The following is a 19,582-nucleotide window of genomic DNA, read 5'->3' as shown; positions in this document are numbered from 1 at the left end:
GCCAAGTCTAGGTCCAAGAGGCTTCTAAACAGCTTCTACCCCCAAGCCATAAGACTCGTGAACATCTAATCAAATGGCTACCCAACTATTTGCATCCGTTCACCTACGCGGTTGGAACCAAAAATCTCACATTTAGACTCATCAGACCAAATGACAGATTTCCACCGGTTTAATATCCTTTGCTCGTGTTTGTTGACCCAAGAAAGTCTCTTATTTTATTGTTGTCCTTTGGGGCGGCAGGTCACCTACTGGTTAGAGCGTTGGGCCAGTATCCGAAAGGTTGCTAGATCAAATCCCTGAGCTGACAAGAATTTGTTCTTAACTGACTTGCCTAGTTTAATAAAATAGTAGTGGTTTCTTTGAAGCAATTTGACCATGAAGCCTGATTCACGCAGTCTCCTCTGAACAGTTCATGTCCGCCTTGGTCAGGGAGGTGACAAAGAACCCGATGGTCACTCTGACAGAGCTCCAGAGGTCCTCTGTGGAGATGGGAGAAACTTCCAGAAGGACAACCATCTCTGCGGCACTTCACAAATCAGGCATTTATGGTAGTGGCCAGTCGGAAGCTACTCCTCAGTAAAGGGCACATGACAGCCCTCTTGGGGTTTGCCAAAAGGCACTTAAGGACTCTCAGACCATGAGAAACAAGATTCTCTAGTCTGATGAAACCAAGATTGAACTCTTTCGCCTGAATGCCAAGCGTCACGTCTGGATGAAACCTGGCACCATCCCTACGATGAAGCATGGTGGTGACAGCATCATGCTGCGGGGAGGTTTTTCTTTGGCAGGGAATGTGAGACTTGTTAGGATGGAGGGAAAGAGGAACGGAGCAAAGTACAGAGAGATCCTTGACGAAAACCTGATCCAAGCCCTCAGGGCCTCAGACTAGGGCGAAGGTTCACTTTCCAACAGGACAAAACCCCTAAGTTTGCACTGCGATGCAGTGTCTTAGACTACTGCGCCACTTGGGAGGTTCCATCCACAAAGTTTTTAATGCTTATCAATTGCCTTGCACCAAGGAAATACAAAATACTAAAATACTACACAGGACTCTTAAAGAATTTCATTTAAATGTTCATTGTATTTTTTGGATCACAGAAACAATGAGAAAATCAAGCCCGAACCCCAAGTAATACATTTGGGCCAGATAACTATCACCGGTATCAAGCCCGAACCCCAAGTAATACATTTGGGCCAGATAACTATCACCGGAATCGGCCCGAACCCCAAGTAATACATTTGGGCCAGATAACTATCACCGGTATCAAGCCCGAACCCCAAGTAATACATTTGGGCCAGATAACTATCACCGGTATCAAGCCCGAACCCCAAGTAATACATTTGGGCCAGATAACTATCACCGGAATTGGCCCGAACCCCAAGTAATACATTTGGGCCAGATAACTATCACCGGTATCAAGCCCGAACCCCAAGTAATACATTTGGGCCAGATAACTCACACTGGAATCGGCCCGAGCTCAATCCCCGCATCGTAGCCAGCCATAAGTAATACTGCCGAAGGCGGCCCAGACTCGGGCCACATGGCGTTAGCCGAGTCTGACTGTCAGCTGAGTGCCCCAACTCTCAGCCGGAATCGTCCCAGATCCACTGTGCTAGCTGGGACGCAGTAGGTTTCACTTCTCCACCCGTCATTTTTAAAAAGACCCGACGGAGCTCATTGCCTTCTTCAATAATGCAAAGATGGGCAGCATGAAGGTCTTGTCATTGATTTGGCTGGAAAGGGGTAGAAATTGTGCTTTACAATGGTATTCATATTACAGTTGACCTGGAGGTATTACGTTTTTGGGGAGCTAAAATAAGGTCAATTGTACGTTACAGCGCAATGTACAAAAGTGTGTTCGCTAACTATACACTTTAATGGTGTTTATGCGTAGGATAAGGTGTGTGGGGGGTTGTGGTGGGAGTTATGTGTGTGTGTGTGTGTGTAGGGGCTTTACTGTACTCTAGCATTAAGTGCAGCAGTCAGAGTAAGCACAGCTGTGTTAAGGCTGGAAACTAAACAACTTAAGCTGTCTTTAACACATGCCCTGTCTTGAAAAGAATTAGTTGATACATTTTTCCCCCTCTTATATGAAGCCATAGTCATTACTGTATATGACCTTTTTGGAAGGAGAAATCAATAATTGATGTTTAGCTCAGATGTTAGTTCATTTCCGGTAGTCATGCAGTTAGTGTTTGGTGCTGTGAAATGTTCAGTATACTGTACAGTATGTACTGTAGGGCTACATTATCAACACCGTTACGTTTTAGTTGAACAGAACTGAGCATCTTTTGTTTGGGACCTATTAAAACAATGAAAATCTTCAGCCAGGAATGAAAGACTTCCTACTGAGAATGTGCTTCACTTCTAAGAATCAATTGGGTGTAAGACTAAAAGACTGTAAAGGATGTTAGTGTACAGTACTTGGCTGGCCTTCAGTGGTTCAACATGAGAAGGTCTCTGTCTAGGCCTCTACAGTCTGGCTGGGGTTAGGAGGCCAACAGAGATGTACAAATACCAGGGAGAAAAAAACGAAATGGTCCCTAAAAGTGGTCACACAGACACATACGCACGTGTGTCCAGCCATTCCTCCAATGCTTTTTCTTTCTTACCCTCCAACCTTTCCACAAAATGAAGGATCAATGTGTTTGAAAGGTTAAATAAATAAAAGCTTAAGTGCAGCATCACTTCTCTCCTGTTATGTTGGGTTAGCAGTGTTTACTTCATGGAGGTGTAGCTGGTTAAAGTGTGCGAATTCATCACGCTTGATGTGCTGTCTGTTATGGTTAGTGCTCCGTCCTTCCATTTGAATGGTGTAGAATGTGTGTGAGATGTGCGTGAGCATTTAATGTAGTGTGAAGGATAGCGTGCGAGCACTGGCTTCAACGCATGTGGGTCATTCCATTTCATTTCAGCAAGTCATGACACCCACCATCTCAGATAGTTCTGAAGTCTTTTCTGTAGTTAGATAAGCATTACTGCGACATTATTTATTTGAAATACAATTTGATCTTTGAGAAATTAAGCTAATTTGATTGCACCCAAATTGGCCATTTTTATTTATACAATTCATATAATATTCAATAAATATAGTACCTAACATCTGATTATGACCCAACTTTTTTTCTAACAATAAGTAAGACATGGTCAAAAGCTACCCACGGATGTAGGATGGTACATAACCCTAACAACTTCAATGACTAATTACTCTGAACAGGGGATAAAAACATCACCAAATACACTGAGAATACATTACATAGTATGAAGAAGCAATACTCCGAGCCGCAGCTCCATACTACTTGTCAAACATAGAGAACTGATACTATATACTCATTGTTGGGGTGGGATTGGTGTGGGGGGCCCGTGGAGGGCTTTTGACCATTTCTTAGAATTTCTCATGTTTTAACTCATTGTTAGAAAAAAGCTGGGTCCAAATCAGATGTTAGGTACTATAAGAGAAAATTGCCAATTTGGTTGCAATCAATTAGCTTAATTTCTCAGAGATCTAATTATATTTCAACAAAATAATGTTGCAAAAATGCCAATCTTACCCGTATCTAACAACAGAAATCATAACAGAACAATCTGAGATTGTGGGTGTCGAAATCCTATTGTGGTTTTTGAGGTGGAACGACCTGTGTGTGTGTGTGTGTGTTGTGTGTGTGTGTGTGTGTGTGTGTGACTGCATGTGGCAGTGTACTGTATGAGTACAGTATGTGTGTGCATGTATGAGAGTGAATGGGTGACTGTGGCTCGCTTCCTTTCATGTGTGTCTCGTGATGTGTGGGTTGGTGCTTATGTGTGTGTGTGTGTGTGTGGGCCATTTGTCGGTCGGTCAAGCATACAGGGCACATTGTAGCACAAAAGGCCTTAATGCCCACGCTAGGTTGAAGGGTCCTGTCAGAGAGGAAAGGAGTCTGTTACACCAAACCACACCAAAGACACTCCTCATGTGTAGAAGCCGAGCAGGAGGAGGACGACAGAGAGAGAGAGAAAAAGACAGATAGACAGAGAACTGCAGGGTTGGCATCTGCGTTTCATAAAGACGTTTTACTCTGTTTAAAAATAATTTAGACATACAGTAACCTTTTACGAGACTATAATGGAAAACTGTAATTTATTAACACATTTTGGATATTATCAACAATAAAATACTGTGAAAATGTTTTACTGTAGTATAATGTAAATGATGGTGCATTGTGATAAAATTGTGTGGGCGGGGAAAGGATCACTGTATTTTGAATGGTACTGTAATTCCATCCCGCAGAATACAGTGCCGTACTGTATTTTTGAAGCACCAACAACCTTTTGACCACTAGTGGGTGCATGGTATTGTTGGTGTGCCTTGTAAGTGGCTATATTTGTTGCAGCCATTGGTAATAGTGCTTTTACCAATTTAAAATGTATAGCAGACAGATTGGCATTAAGTCTTGAACCTTAAATGGTTGAGCATGTTGGCCTTGTAGTCTCTCCCAGTATGGAAGCCTTGTTTATTTTACCAGGTAAATTGACTGCGAACACGTTCTCATTTACAGCAACAACCTGGGGAATAGTTACAGGGGAGGGGGATGAATGAGCCATTTGTAAACTGGGGATTATTAGGTGACCATTATGGTTTGAGGGCCAGATTGGGAATTTAGCCAGGACACCAGGGTTAACACCCCTACGATAAGTGCCATGGCATCTTTAATGGCCTCAGAGAGTGTTTTTAACGTCCCAACTGAAAGACAGCACCCTAATCACCCCCCAATCACTGCCCTGGGGCATTGGGATATTTTTTTAGACCAGAGGAAAGAGTGCTTCCTACTGGCCTTCCAACACCACTTCCAGCAGCATCTGGTCTCCCAGGGACTGACCAGGACCAACCCTGCTTAGCTTCAGAAGCAAGCCAGCAGTGGTATGCAGGGTGGTATGCTGCTGGCTTGTTAAAGCCTTTAGAAATGGAAGGGATATAAAACACTAAATATTCATTGATATGCTGTGATATGTAAACACATTACCTTGCAGCCATCCTGCTTGCACCAATCCCCTGTAATTACAATAACAATACATTGAAATGCAAACCTCACTCCCGTCAATGAATTTATTTCATTCATCCATTCGTTCATTAATACACTGCAATTACGGTAGGATTTACTTTTTTTTTACAGTGTAATACAGTCAATTCTACGATATTGTACTGTGTCATTACATAGTACTTGCTTTGATACCATATTTACATTACTGCAATACGAAATCCAGTAAATGACTTGCCAATTAGCTGCCTGTAAGTTACTGTCAAATTCACAGCAACCCCTTTACAGTGCAGGGAAGGAACATGATCAGCAAGTTTAGGCCAACATGTATTGTAATTAATGTGCGTATCTCTTTGAATGACCTCCAGGCCACCCTGCTCTGCTGCCCCGCGCAGCCCCAGCAGCTGCTCTCTGTGCTGGGTTGCATTCCTGGGGAGAGCCCTGGGGGTAGCCAGCTGCCTGGTGCCCCTCTCACCCCCTTCTTACCCCTCTCACTGGGCCTCTGTCTCTCTCTTGAGGGGAGACGCACCAATTTACACAGGACATTCCTACATTTATTACACACACACACACACACACACACATATCCAGGATGTCACGAGCAGGATTGATTGATTGCAAAAATGAGAGACACGAAGAGGTTGGGATCTGAAAAAGCAAATGCTGCTGGACCTATTGAAAGAGCAAGGTGGGGAAAAAGAGCAGGAAAGAGAGGGAAAATAACACTGAAATGGCAGTAAGTGATGTGATATTACTACGGTTGCAAAATTCCTGGAACTTTCAATCAATTCCCGGTTTATATTATAAGAGAGAGAGGGAGGGGGTCATCTGAGGCCTACGAAGCTCATGTTTATTCAGAAGGCTGCAGAGGTAAAGGGAGCGTTCAGAGACGCTGTTATCAAAGGAGCGTTGCCCGGCTCTGCTTCTCACGCCCCCACACCAGGTGGAAGGGAAAACAGAGTGTGTGCGCATGTGTGTGTCTGTCCATACATCTGTGTGGGTGTGTGAATCCTCAAGCGAGACATAAGAAGGACAAATAATCCTCAGTATTGCTGCTTCCATCTAGGTGAATTTATCGTCTAGGAGAACCCCCCTCGTAGCATTAAATCACAAATCACTCCCGTCACGAGGCTAGTAGAATAACAGCGTAAGGCTAGAACACACACACGCAAAAACATGAGGAGGGGATGATGGAGGCGGGGACAGAGCCAGTCTCTGATCTCTCCGGTCACCGTGGTAACAGAGCTCCCATTGATCCTCTGGGAGAAAGGCCAGGCACCATCCTACACACGCACGCACACATGCAGAGAGAGTGAGTGTGTGAGAGAGAGGGAGAGCTTGCTGGTCTAAAATGTTTTGTATGTCTCCTATCATGAGCTCTTCCAATATGTGTGTTTCAGGTGAGGCATCGCTGGTGTGAACTAGTGATCAAACACAAATACGCTCAGGCTTATGGAGATGTGGAGCACTTCCTCATACACGACCAGGTAACACTCACACACACGCTGCCTCTCTCTCTCACACAACACAGACTCTTGTGCAAAAGCATGTTGTGGGTGTGTATCTGTATGTTAGGCTGATTGTATTTGTGTGTGTTGTCTCTCTAGGCCATGGGTGTTTATCTGTACGGGGAGCTGATGATTCAAGAGGACTCTAGACAACAGGCCCTGGCCAGGCGCTGCCTCTCATTGGTCCAGAATGAAATGGACCAATCAGCTCACAGAGTGGTAGAGGAGATGGTCCTATGAGGGGGCACACAAAAGGTACTGACCCACCCAGCTGTGCCGTCTCAAAATTATTGGTACCATTTGTTTCTGAACATTATTATGTTAAAAGTGATAATGGTCCCTTGTTGATTATGCCCTGGTTAAAGTGGGATCATATTGCTCTGACACTATTTTGTATTATCTCTAGCCTCAGTATGGTAGATAGTGGGCAGACATATACTTCCTCTTCAGTGCTATGTTTTCTCTAGCTCCTCTGCCACGTTTAGATGTGTGTAATGGGTCTTGTTTCGGAGTGCTACTGTAAAAGGACTCTTTGTTTCTGGGTGTAGTGACTTGGCCACCTCTCTCACACATTCCTCCTTGAGCTCTCTCTCTGTGTGTGTGAGGGAGAGAGAGAGAGCTCAGAACGCTGCCTTTTCTGTGGTTTCTCAGGAGCGCCGTCAGGATGTGTTTGTCAGGGCAGGAATTTGGGAATGTGTTCCTCAAACAAACAGACAGTAGAGAAGGAGAGAGAGAGAGGACTGTGTCTCCGGTTAGCCCTGTGCAGCTTTTTACTGTGTTTACCCTGAAATTCCTCTGTGTGTGTGTGTGTGTGTGTGTGTGTGTGTGTGTGTGTGTGTGTGTGTGTAACTGCACTGTCACCCACTGGGAGGGAAGGTGGTGTCCGGCTTGTCATAACAACAAGGGTCTTATTTGTTTCGTCCCTCCCAACGAGGAGAATAGAAGAGAGATTTCTGATTCAGACCAAGAGGGAGAAAGAGTGAGGACGGGTCTCTTTAAAGGAGTAGAGCAGGAACACTAGAACTTGTCCTAAGAAAGCACAGGCCATTCAGGCTACCTAGTCCACTTCCAAGTCATGTCCAATCAATTGAATTTACCACAGGTGGACTCCAATCAAGTTGTAGAAACATCTCAAGGATGAAAAAATGGAAACAGTATGCACCTGATTTCAATTTGGAGTCTTACGGCAAAGGGTCTGAATACTTATGTAAATAAGGTATTTCTGTTTTTATTTGTAAAAAAAAAATATATATATATAATCTTAAAACCTGTTTTTGCTTTGTCATTATGGGGTATTGTGTGTAGATTGGTGAGTGAAAAAACGATTTGATCGATTTTAGAATAAGGCTGTAACGTAACAAAATGTGGAAAAAGTCAAGGGGTCTGAATACTTTCCAAATTCACTGTATATGTGAGATGGCGGTTGTTTTCAGAGGTGCTGCTAAATACTTGTCCAGATCAAGCAGAGAGACATACAGGCCTCACCACACATAGATATATCCTTTATCAGGCCGTGGCCAAGCAAGAGCAAGACGGGAAGGGTGCTTTCATCCACACAAACACCGAGGACAGCTTTATGTGTGTAGAGGGGAGGAGAAAGGTTTTCCAGGCGAGCACTCTGTCTGTCTACTCTGACAAATCACTTTACACGCGCGCACGAAACGCACACTCTGCTGAGGCCACAGTCCGTCAGCCTCCTGTCACAGTGGCTCTCTGTCACTGTCCACAATAACATGTCTCCCTATCCGTCAATAACAAGACGGCCAGTCCAAGCTTTCCTTCTTTCTCACCCCTCTCTCTCTCTCTCTCTCTCTCCTTCTCTTCGCCCTGTACATGCCTGTGGAATCCCTCCTGATCCGCTTACTGAGGGGCATATCGCCGGTGTAGCGGAGCATAGCGAATGGTAGAGGGGGATAGGAGAGGGAGAGTGAGAGCGAGAACGCCACAGGTTTGGCCTTTCATGTCTAGGCTGCAATGGTTACTGGTGTGATGACGCTGGGGGGGAAAAGGGAGAGACGGTGTGAGAGAAAGCGAGAGACGGTGTGAGAGAAAGGGAGAGCGAGGATTGACAGGTCTCGCCTTTAATGTCAGGATTCTGCGGGTTCCTGGCACAACTGAGCTAGGGATAAAGAGAAGAAAAGAGAGAGAATGGGAGAAAGAGACGAAGAGAGAGGAAAAGAAAGAGAGAGAGTATCCTGGTCTTTCATGTCTGCTTTGGGAGGGTTCCTGGCGTGCTGATTTGTGACTTAAGATAAAATCACATTGCCAGGGATTACCACCCAGGCCAGACCCTGCCAGCTGCTATGACAACCGGAGGCTCCACCGCTCAGCCGCTTGCAATAATAACGTCAAATAAGACATGATGATCTGACAGGGTGTGTTTGTGTGGGTGATGATGAGAGGCCCCGTGTAGGGGGGAGGGGCAAACTTTTGGATTATGTGGGTGTCCATGTGCAGCCCTGTGCATGGTGTGTCTGTTTCTGTCTGTGTCCATCAGTCAGGCAGTGACCACTCTCCCACCAGGTACAGAGCTTAGCTGATTGGTGAACAGTGATTGATCTCCTTTGTTCACAGTGGCTAAGTTCTGCACCTAAGGAGAGAATGACGCACCGAATCAGACAAAGAGAGAACAATGGAGAGAGGTGGAATGAGAGGATAAGTTGACACCATTTCCCTCCTCCCCCAATGTGTAAACCATATGAACACTTTTGCATGCAAGAGAAATTCCTGTCTCCTGTCTCTGCATGTCTGAAGATACCCTACGCTGGAGTGGAGATGTACAGTCGGGATTCAGTAGTGAGTGAGTGTGCTCCGTGGGAATTCAACATTTGAGTCTCCTAAGTTTGATGTGCTGCAGTTACTAATAAGCCCAGCGTTATGCTCTCCTGCCCATTCAGTCTCCGTCGCTCTCGTCACCCTCTCTCTATTCTCTCTCCCCTCCCTTTTCTCAGTTTCTCTCGTCATCCTCTCTTTCTCTTTTCTCTCTCCTTCATAGTCTGTGAGCTTGCTCTCTCTTTCTCTCTCTCTCTTTCTCTCTCTGGGTGGACTGATGGTGATGGGGAGGGATGTGGGACACAGGAGACAGTGCTAATGAAAATGAGGAAGACAGGCATTGCTAATGCTGCTGCTCAGTGAGCCACTTTGACAATGGGCCCTGGAGGACCGTCTTCTTCCACTTCCTTACCTTCCTCTTCCTCCTCCTTTTCGTCGTCCTCTTATTTTCAAACTCCAGCAGCACTAACAAATAAGTCCAATTCGGTACAGCAGTATCTGTGGTGGATCTTTGCTATAAGAACTACCTGATCGCTCAACGCCATCTCTTCTTTGAGCGTATGGAATCGGAAATAAATCTTTGGACGTTGAACTGTTGAACAAGCTCAGACCGTAACTAATCAACGGCCCCGGAGTCAATCAAAGGCGCGTTGCCCGCCAAGAGCATTGCACTTTACTTTAAAAAATCATTTTAAAATGGTGATTAAGCTTGAGCTGACATCAGCAGAATGTCAGGAAAATTGCCTTCAAATGGCCAATGCTTTGTGCTGCTCTGTAAACGCACTTTTGATTGTATCCCGACCAATGGGTCAGAATGAACATACTGGACTGGAAAGATAATTGTGGTGTGGTCGGTGGCGGGGTGGGAAGCGGTAGGAGAGCTGGTATAGCCCTATGGTCTTTTCTTTCTCTAACAAAATGGCCGCTGTAAGCGAGGACAGATGTGTGAATTAGAAATTAGGTCCATGTGGAGCCTGACTGGAAAATGCTATATTTAGGGCCCGTTACAAGAGTAATGACTATCAAAGGCTTCTAAAAGAGAGGAATTACCATCGGAGACGATATCTAAAGCCTGATTTATTATAGCCTAATGGAAGGGAAATGGGCTTGCACATCAAAGCACGATGAAAATGTATAGAGAGGACATTTTCACTCTAATGCCAGAAGTAAACCTAAATTTGTTCACTTTAATATCCTACGTAAACCTCACTTTTTTCTATTTTTATAAGTTTACTGTGAGGTGCCATATTCCTGGCGTGGGACTAACTGTTTTCCCAGCTTGGCTCCAGCACCTCTGACTTGCTATTGGTGTTTTAATATGGAGCTGAATGCATGAATGGAACTCTGAGAAATCAGAGCCATGTTAGAATTACAGCCACCTGTTCTTACTTAACCGCTTTCAGTCAGAAGTTACTGTTGCATTGTGGTTGAATATAGGCCCTCAATTCATATTGGAAGACTGTGAAAGAGGCTTGCCTCCCCGAGATGCGGGCATGTCTCAGCAACAAAGACCAAAGGCAACATTTAATTCCAAAATGTTGAAGAAGAGAGCGAGGACTAGTCTAGGACTGTGCCTCCTGTGCCTACTGAGCTGATAACAGTACTACTGAATGACTGGCTCAGTTCAGCAGGAACAGGAGTCCAGCCCATACCAACACACGACCAGACAGGCAGCCATCGGCATCATCCTCCAGCCCTGAAGAGCTACGCAACGACAACACACATGACTGATACCCTCAGCGGACGCATACCAAATGGCACCCTATTCTCTATTTAGTACATTACTTTTGACCAGAGCACATTCCCTACATACAGTGCAAAACACACAAAGCAAAAACAGGTTTTTAGATATATTTTTTTGAATTTATTTAAAATTTAAAAATTTAAAATTAAAACAGAAATAAGTATTCAGACCCTTTGCTATGAGACTCGAAATTGAGCTCAGGTGCATCCTGTTTCCATTGCTCATCCTTGAGATGTTTCTACAACATGATTGGAGTCCACCTGTGGTAAATTCAATTGATTGGACATGATTTTGAAGGGCACACACCTGTCTATATAAGGTCCCACAGTTGACAGTGCTTGTCAGAGCAAAAATTAAGCCATGAGGTCAAAGGAATTGCCCATAGAGCCCCGAGACATATCTGGGGAAGGGTGCCAAAAAAATGTCTGCAGCATTGAAGGTCCCCAGAGACACAGTCGCCTCCATCATTCTTAAATGAAAGAAGTTTTGAACCACCAAGACTCTTCCTAGAGCTGGCCCTAGGCCAAACTGAGCAATCGGGGGAGAAAGTGCCTTGGTCAGGTAGGTGACCAAGAACCCGATGGTCACTCTGTCGTTTCTCTGTGATGGTTGTCCTTCTGGAAGGTTCTCCTATCTTTGCAGCACTCCACTAATCAGGCCTTCATGGTAGAGTGGCCAGACAGAAGCCACTACTCGGTAAAAGGCAAGATTCTCTGACTTGATGAAACCAAGATTGAACTCTTTGGAGATCGAACATCTCTGGAGAGACCTGAAAATAGCTGTGCAGTGACTCTCCCCATCCAACTTGACAGAGATTGAGGATCTGCAGAGAAGAATGGGAGAATCTCCCCAAATACAGGTCTGCCATGCTTGTAGCGTCATGCCCAAGAAGAGTCAAGGCTATAATCACTGCTTCAACAAAGTACTGAGTAAAGGGTCTGAATACTTATGTAAATGTGATATTTACATCAGTGTTTTTTGTTGTTGCCATTTTGCTTTGTCGTTATGGGGTAGATTGATGAGGGGGAAAATGATTCAATCAATTTTAGAATAAGGCTGTAACATAACAAAATGTGTAAAAAAAAGTGAATCGTTTTGGAATGCACTGAAATGGGCTATGCCTATGGGTCCTAGTCAAAAGTAGTGCACTATACAGGGAAAAGGGTTTCATTTGGGAAGCAAAATACTCCCATGACTGTATTAGGAACTGTACACCAGCTGTTATTGTCTGTTCTCATAGCAGCTCTCTTTTCTCCCACTGTTCTCTTTTGTAGGCTGCCCAGCTGCCCGCCTTGGGACATGGAAGGGAGAGGAAACACTGAGAAAGTAATGCTCTCACTACTTCCCCTCCAGACAGGAAGACCAAACGCCAACCTGTTTTCTTTCCTGCATGATCAATGAAGTTAAAGCACTGTACTGTACATACTAATAGAAATAGGTGATGTGTAGATAGGCCTGCGTCCCAAAATGGCACCCTATTTCCTATATAGTGCACTACTTTTGACCAGTGCCCTATTAGCCCTTTGACTTTGGGCAAAAGTAGTAAACTATAATGGGAATATGGTGTCATTTGGTACGCCCATAGTTACGTTCTCCAGAATTCTCAAAAATATAGGAATCGAAAAGACTATTCTCATGGCATTTGTATAAATATAATAATGCCTCTTTACTGAACTTTCTGATTTAGCCTCAGTTTCAATTCTCCTCATTAGGAAATGCGACAGAATGAGATTTGGGTCTTGGAGGTGTCCTTTGATGTGGAGATTTGGGTCTTGGAGCTGTGGTTTGATGTGAGTGTCTCTTGTGTGTTTGAACGTGGGATCGTTTGTACATTCATTCTGCAAAAAAAAAACAGTACAGCTAGTCACTCACCCTTCTAGATAACTTGAAACAGTCTAACCAGGTCTTGTGTCTGGAAGCCACCTGCAGATTCATACTACAGCTATGACAATCAGTTTGTATTGCTAGTAGTATGGGTTGGGATTATGGTTCTTTTTTTTTTTTAGCTAGCTAGCTACATTACACGGCCCATCAAGTTAGCCAGTTGTATCTGGGGGTGATTACGGCCATCTACTGTATTTCATGAACATGTGTACATGTCTAGACAATAGTGACCCATCCACTTAGCTGGATGTGGCTGGGGAGTGGTTATAGCATGACCCATCCAATGTAAACAAGTGTGTATGGGTAAGCAGCTGATAATGATCAAATATTTTTATCTGGACACTTTGTTTTTTGATATTGCTACTAATCAAATATGTAAGTAAACATTTCACTGTACCGTTTACACCTTTGTATCCTGTGCATGTGATAAATAAACATCGATATGATTTGATATAGTGTTTTTACCAGAGAAGGTCATGTGAAGAACAACATTACCTGCACTAAAATCAGATTAGGATATAGGCCAAGGACAATAAAATTGATTTTTACCTGGAGTTTTCCTTATTGTAGGCTAATACTTTTACCACTTTTAGTCTTGAAATCTTTGGTTGTTTACCACACTACCTTACTCACTTGGTTTAGCACATGGCCTAACATGTGAATCCACTAAGAGATGGGTGGGGCAAAGGCTTAAGAGGGTCTGAACAATGCTCAATAAGTGTATACAAAAAAGAGCTCTCCAGAAGGTGTACCAAAACATTGAAGGGCTATTTTCTCAAAAGTGGGGTTACAAGTTTTTTCAAATGTCAAAGCATAATTACTTTCCCATTGTTCCTCAATTGCAGTGTATGATATACAATTTGTAGCTCTGAGTCTCTACTTTTATCCAATGTAAAAAATCAAATAAAAATTGACATTTGAATTTGAAAAACAATTCAAATTTTGCTACATACACTACATGACCAAAAGTATGTGGACACCTGTTCGTCGAACATCTCATTACAAAATCATGGGCATTAATATGGAGTTGGTCCCCCTTTTGCTTCTATAACATCCTCCACTCAGCTGGGAAGGCTTTCCACTAGATGTTGGAACACTGAGATCAAGCACTGATGCTAGGCGTGGCTCGCAGTCAGCTTTTCAATTCCTCCCAAAGGTGTTTGATGGGGGTTGAGGTCAGGGCTCTGTGCAGGTCAGTGAAGTTCTTCCACACCAATCTCAGAAAAACATTTCTGTATGACCCTCGCTTTGTGCACAGGGGCATTGTCATGCTGAAACAGGAAAGGGCCTTCCCCAAACTGTTTCCACAAAGTTGGAAGCACAGAATCATCTAGAACGTCATTTTATGCTGTAGTGTTAAGATTGACCTTCACTGGAACAAAGGGGTCTAGCCCAAACCAATTTTAGCTATGGAGATTGCATGGCTGTGTGCTCAATTTTATATACCTGTAAGCAATGGGTGTGGCTGAAATAGCTGAATCCACTCATTGGAAGGTCTGTCCACATACTTTTGTATATATAGTGTAAGACCAAATCGAGGCGGTCGGTCACATACCCTATATTACACATATTTTAGTTGTCTCATTGGATACTTTCGAATTTCTGCAATGTATAGTTGTTTGAGGTCATTTACATTTGGAGCTATTGACATTTGAAAATATTGTCCCATGTACATTTTGTAATTTATTGATGGTCTCTAACTAGTCCCATAGGGATGTCGAATGTCAAACCCAACTGACCATGGGCATTAGAATCACATGGGCATTAGAGTCCCAAATTGATGATAACTTCGGTGCCGCCAGCTGTAGGCAGGATTCAAATAAACCCAAGGAAAATTCTTACGATATTTCTGTGACATACCATTTTTCCTAATTATCTAGCAAATCTCAGTTTTGGACGAGACTGACTTGATGACCAAAATTATCCTATTTACACTAGAATAAATGTTTTCTGATTAATATCAGTGCCACATAACCAGGTGAAGCTGGTTAAGAGAATGCCAAGGGTGTGCAAATCTGTCATCAAGGCAGAGGGTGGCTACTTTGAAGAATCTCAAATATAAAATATATTTCGATTTGTATAACACTTTTTTGGGTACTACATGATTCCATGTCTGTTATTTCATAGTTTTGATGTCTTCACTATTATTCTACAATGTAGAACATTTTAAAAATAAAAACCCTTGAATGAGTAGGTGTGTCCAAACTTTTGACTGGTACTGTACATATGATTTTATTGTTTTATCCTACATGTGAGTCAGCTAATATACAGAATTAAAAAAAAACATGACTCAGATCAGGTTATAGACCATTACTCTGATTGTAATAATTAACTAATTAGAAATATTTCCATATTTATAATGAGACTTGAAGAAGGGTTGACGTCACATTTCTTTAGTATAGGTTTGTACCATACAATGCAGTATAGTTGGTGTAGAGGCATTCTGTAGAGAAAGACAGTGTCCATATCAGGTGCTGTTGCATGTCATTTCCCTTCTTCAAATCAACAGATGTTTCCCCATGTGTGTGTAATGAGAGGAATGTGTTCTGAGGCAATAATATGAGTGGAAGGGTTAGGGCACGTTTTATGACTTGCTGCTCTTGCACAGCTAAGAGTGTGTCCTGATACGTTTGTGTGTCTAGTTGTGACTGTATGTCCTCCCACTGTCGTATCTATAGCGTCTGTTTGTGTGTATCCTGTCAGTGTCATAGCGCCCGGGTTGGTTGAACAGCCTGGCACGGCTGTGTGTGTATCCCATCGCTGCCATAGTGGCTGTGTGTCTGTGTCATAGCACCCGGGTTGGTTGAACAGCCTGGCACGGCTGTGTGTGTATCCCATCGCTGCCATAGTGGCTGTGTGTCTGTGTCATAGCACCCGGGTTGGTTGAACAGCCTGGCACGGCTGTGTGTGTATCCCATCGCTGCCATAGTGGCTGTGTGTCTGTGTCATAGCACCCGGGTTGGTTGAACAGCCTGGCACGGCTGTGTGTGTATCCCATCGCTGCCATAGTGGCTGTGTGTCTGTGTCATAGCACCCGGGTTGGTTGAACAGCCTGGCACGGCTGTGTGTGTATCCCATCGCTACCATAGTGGCTGTGTGTCGTGCTGTGCCATGTGTGTGAGTGTGCCCCGAAGAGCCCTGGTCCTGAGCGTAACTCTGTCAGTGAGGCTGGAGGAGGCTCTCTCTCTGTTTAGTCGGAGCTCAACCATGTCGAGAACACACACTGCCTCACGGACCAGCCCTGACCGCTGCACCACCTGGAACACACACCACACACAATATACACAGGTATATTAGAGCCAGACAATTGTGTTCACATAACAGTGACGCCATCATGAGCAGAGAGGGATGGAGAGAAAAAAATGGTTCTTTGCTCTGTCTGTCACACACACACACACACTATTTGCTTCTGAGGTTTGGTCCAACAGAAACGGTCGATTCCCCTTCTAACGGTACCCTTTACAGAGCAGACCCTACTAAAACGGGAGTATCAATGAACATGATTGTGGAAAATGAATGCTCGGTTTGTCGCATGCGGCATTGAGGTACCGCGAGCAGCATTTTAGCTACACACTTATGTGCAAGCTGTGTAGTCCGTGTTTTATAAATGTGCAATGAGCATAAAAAGATGCATTTATATAAGGAATTGGTAACTCGTTCTCATTCGGAGATATAAGCATCTAAATCCAGGTAGACCACTGGAGTTCAACATCTTAACAAAGTGAACAGGCCATGTTGTTCAAACAGTTGGAGATGGACAGGAGGGTGTATTCGTAACAGTTCAACTGTTCTACCTTGTTAGCAAGCAAATAGATGCAAGTTGGCTAGACTTCTAAAGATTAGCAGGCTACTCCCTAGCACGTGGGCTTGTGCTTCAGAGATGGTTTATGAGACCTGTGTTCATTTTCTGTTATTCCTGCTAGAAGAAGTTGGTCATTATTAGCGGATGTGCAAGGATCTGGTTAAATTTTATACAAAAAAAGGCATTTTTATAGACAAGACTTGAAAGTCAGATCAGTAATTATTCCAAAAAAAGCAGGTTAAACTATTCTGATGAAATAATGAAATTATCAGTGGATCTTATGGTTGTGGAAGGCTATATATTTAGCCTAGGTATAACTTTACAAGCCCTGGATTTGTTCTGTTACTCCGGACTGTTTGAAACGCAAGGTCTCGACCTTTAATTATGAAACAATGCTTATTTAGAGAAAACCATTTAAAAATATTTAGATATACACTGAGTGTACAAAAACATTAAGAACACCTGCTCTTTCCATGACATAGACTGACCAGGTGAACCGAGGTGAATGCTACGATCCCTAATTGATGTTACTTGTTAAATCCACTTTAAAAATCAGTGTAGATGAAGGGGGAGAGACGGCTTAAATAAGGATTTTTAAGCCTTAAATGATTGAGATTGATGTATTGTGTGCTATTCCGAGGGTGAATGGGCAAGACAAAAGATTTGTGTCTTTGAACAGGGTATGGTAGTAGGTCCCGGGTGCACCGGTTTGTGTGAAGAACTGCACCGCTGCTGGGTTTTTAACTGAACAGTTTCCCGTGTGTATCAAGGACATCCAGTCAACTTGACACAACTGTGGGAAGCACTGACATATTGAGTCTGTTATGAGGACAAAAGAGGGGTGCAACTCAATATTAGGAAGTTCTTCATGTTTTGTACACACAGTGTATATCGTCAATTGCCCATGAGTTTGAAAAAAATCAAGACATGATTTTTAGGCCACATCGCCCAGCCTTGTTGTGGTTTTGTGTGAGCGTGCATCAAGAGGGGTAAAGTTGTGAGCTCACCATGCGGACTATCTCCCTGGCACCACTCAGGGGGTTGTGGGAGAAAACTGCAAAGTTGCCCAGGAGGCTGACGACCAATAGCGAGTCCAGGGACGGCTGCTGGGGGACGGCTGACATCAGCTCGGCCAATGACTGCAGTCGGTCAGCAGGAAGGGGAGGAGCCGAGAGCAGGAAGAGTGACCTCAGGTGATCCCAGACTTCTCTGGCCGCCACCTGGAAACAGAAAGAAGGAACGGGAGGAAACTAGCTTCAGCTGGAAGCCTGTCGTTTCCAAATGTAGTCGTTTTCCACGACAACGGCCGGACGGATAGGCGCAAAAGAATGTCTTCAGAGTCAACCAAAGTTTATGCCCTCTATAGACCTCAACTTCTCTCTGACCACAGTGTGTGTAGGCCCCTCAGGGTAGAGAGGAGACAGCCAGGAGACACAGGAGAGATGAAACCCAGGAATAGCCAGGCAGACGCACTCCGAGTGGGATCAATACCAGATCAGCCTCCCTCACCCTTCTCCCTTTCTCCATGTCTTTTTCCCTTCCTCTCGCCTTCTAACCCGGAGAAGCAATCTATTATTCATCCCTCAGTCCATTATTCATCTATCTATTGGCCAAGCTATTCTGAGACCAGCCATGACAGGTCAGTAAGGACAACGACATCTAAACAAAACATTTCCATGTCATAGACTGACCAGGTGAAAGATATGATACCTTATTGATGTCACTTGTTTAATCCACTTCAATCAGTGTAGATGAAAGGGGGGGAGGTAGGTAAAAAATATATATTTTTAAGCATTAAGACAATTGAGACAAGGCAAAAGATTTAAAGTGCCTTTGAACGGGGTATGGTAGTAGGTGCCAGGCGCACCGGTTTGTGTCAAGAATTGCAACGCTGCTGAGTTTTTCCTGTGTGTATCAAGAATAGTCCACCACCCAAAGGACATCCATCCAACTTGACACAACTGTGGAGTCAACATGGCCCTGCATCCCTGTGGAATGCTTTCAACACCTTGTATAGTCCATGCCCAGCAAATTAAGGCTGTTCTGAGGGCAGAAGGGGAGGGGCTGCAACCTAATATTAGGAAGGTGTCCATAATGTTTGGTACACTCAGTGTATCGAGGGAGTTGACAACAGTAACCCTTTCCATCCAGCCAGCCAGTACATACCAGCTGCTGTGTCCGGTGGTGCCCCCTGTTGGTAGGGTGGTGATAGAAGGTGAGGAGCCACAGCAAGGGGCCACAGTCCTGAGGTCTGGCTGAGACCAGTAGTTGGTTGGCTACCTCCAACCAGTCAGCACACTGCACCAGCAGGAACCAGGCCTCAAACACTCCACACTGACCCCTGGAGGACAACACACACACAGGGAATTAACCTAGGACCCAATCATCATCTGAGAGATGGCGGGAAGATGAAGGGCGTGTTCTAGAACATGCAGAGAGAGAGGAAGAGGACAGAGAAAGATAGGGAAGAAGATTAGTAAGAGAGTAAGACGATGAGATAATGAAGGGGGATCACTGGCTGGGTACGGTTGGGAATTTGGTCCGGCGTTCCGGAATAGAGCGGTCAAGATAATGGGCCAAGTTAAAAGCCGCAGCTGGAGCCACGATTGCTCTCTCTGTTCTCAGTGTTTCTCTCTCTCTCACTCCCACCCTCTCTCTCTCCCCCCCTCTCTCTCTGCTATTGATTTCTACCACTCTCTCTCTCATTCACTACAATCTTCCCCCTCTGCTCTCTAGCTAAGAAGCTTTAATACGTTGGTGGAATCAGGAGTGAGTAGTGTGTTCTGATTCAGGGGATAACACAAGCGATAGAACAATATGATACAGTAGAAGTCGGAGTCATTAAAACTCATTTTT

General features: G+C 44.2%; 2 protein-coding genes across 10 annotated transcripts in view; one reads left to right on the top strand and one right to left on the bottom strand.

Annotated features, from left to right (window-relative positions):
* The window catches only part of aopep (aminopeptidase O (putative)), a 114,130-nt gene extending 99,015 nt beyond the window's left edge, over positions 1–15,115 (top strand). For 3 of the 4 annotated variants that reach the window (XM_065011690.1, XM_029638299.2, XM_029638298.2), the window contains 3 exons: positions 6,417–6,503; positions 6,624–6,779; positions 12,315–15,115. In XM_065011690.1, the coding sequence (XP_064867762.1) occupies positions 6,417–6,503; positions 6,624–6,764 (228 nt within the window). In that variant the 3' untranslated portion in view covers positions 6,765–6,779; positions 12,315–15,115. The remainder of the gene's footprint in view (positions 1–6,416; positions 6,504–6,623; positions 6,780–12,314) is intronic. The other variant, XM_065011691.1, reaches the window with a different exon arrangement.
* Positions 15,116–15,130: 15 nt separating this feature from the next.
* The window catches only part of fancc (FA complementation group C), a 40,460-nt gene continuing 36,008 nt past the window's right edge, over positions 15,131–19,582 (bottom strand). For 5 of the 6 annotated variants that reach the window (XM_065011693.1, XM_029638291.2, XM_029638290.2 and 2 more), the window contains 3 exons: positions 18,893–19,067; positions 17,734–17,946; positions 15,131–16,181 (listed from right to left, as the gene is read on the bottom strand). In XM_065011693.1, the coding sequence (XP_064867765.1) occupies positions 16,005–16,181; positions 17,734–17,946; positions 18,893–19,067 (565 nt within the window). In that variant the 3' untranslated portion in view covers positions 15,131–16,004. The remainder of the gene's footprint in view (positions 16,182–17,733; positions 17,947–18,892; positions 19,068–19,582) is intronic. The other variant, XM_029638296.2, reaches the window with a different exon arrangement.

Source organism: Oncorhynchus nerka, linkage group LG27 (genome assembly GCF_034236695.1).
Source record: "Oncorhynchus nerka isolate Pitt River linkage group LG27, Oner_Uvic_2.0, whole genome shotgun sequence".
Classification (NCBI taxonomy): domain Eukaryota; kingdom Metazoa; phylum Chordata; class Actinopteri; order Salmoniformes; family Salmonidae; genus Oncorhynchus; species Oncorhynchus nerka.
This window is presented reverse-complemented; position numbering and strand designations above follow the sequence as displayed.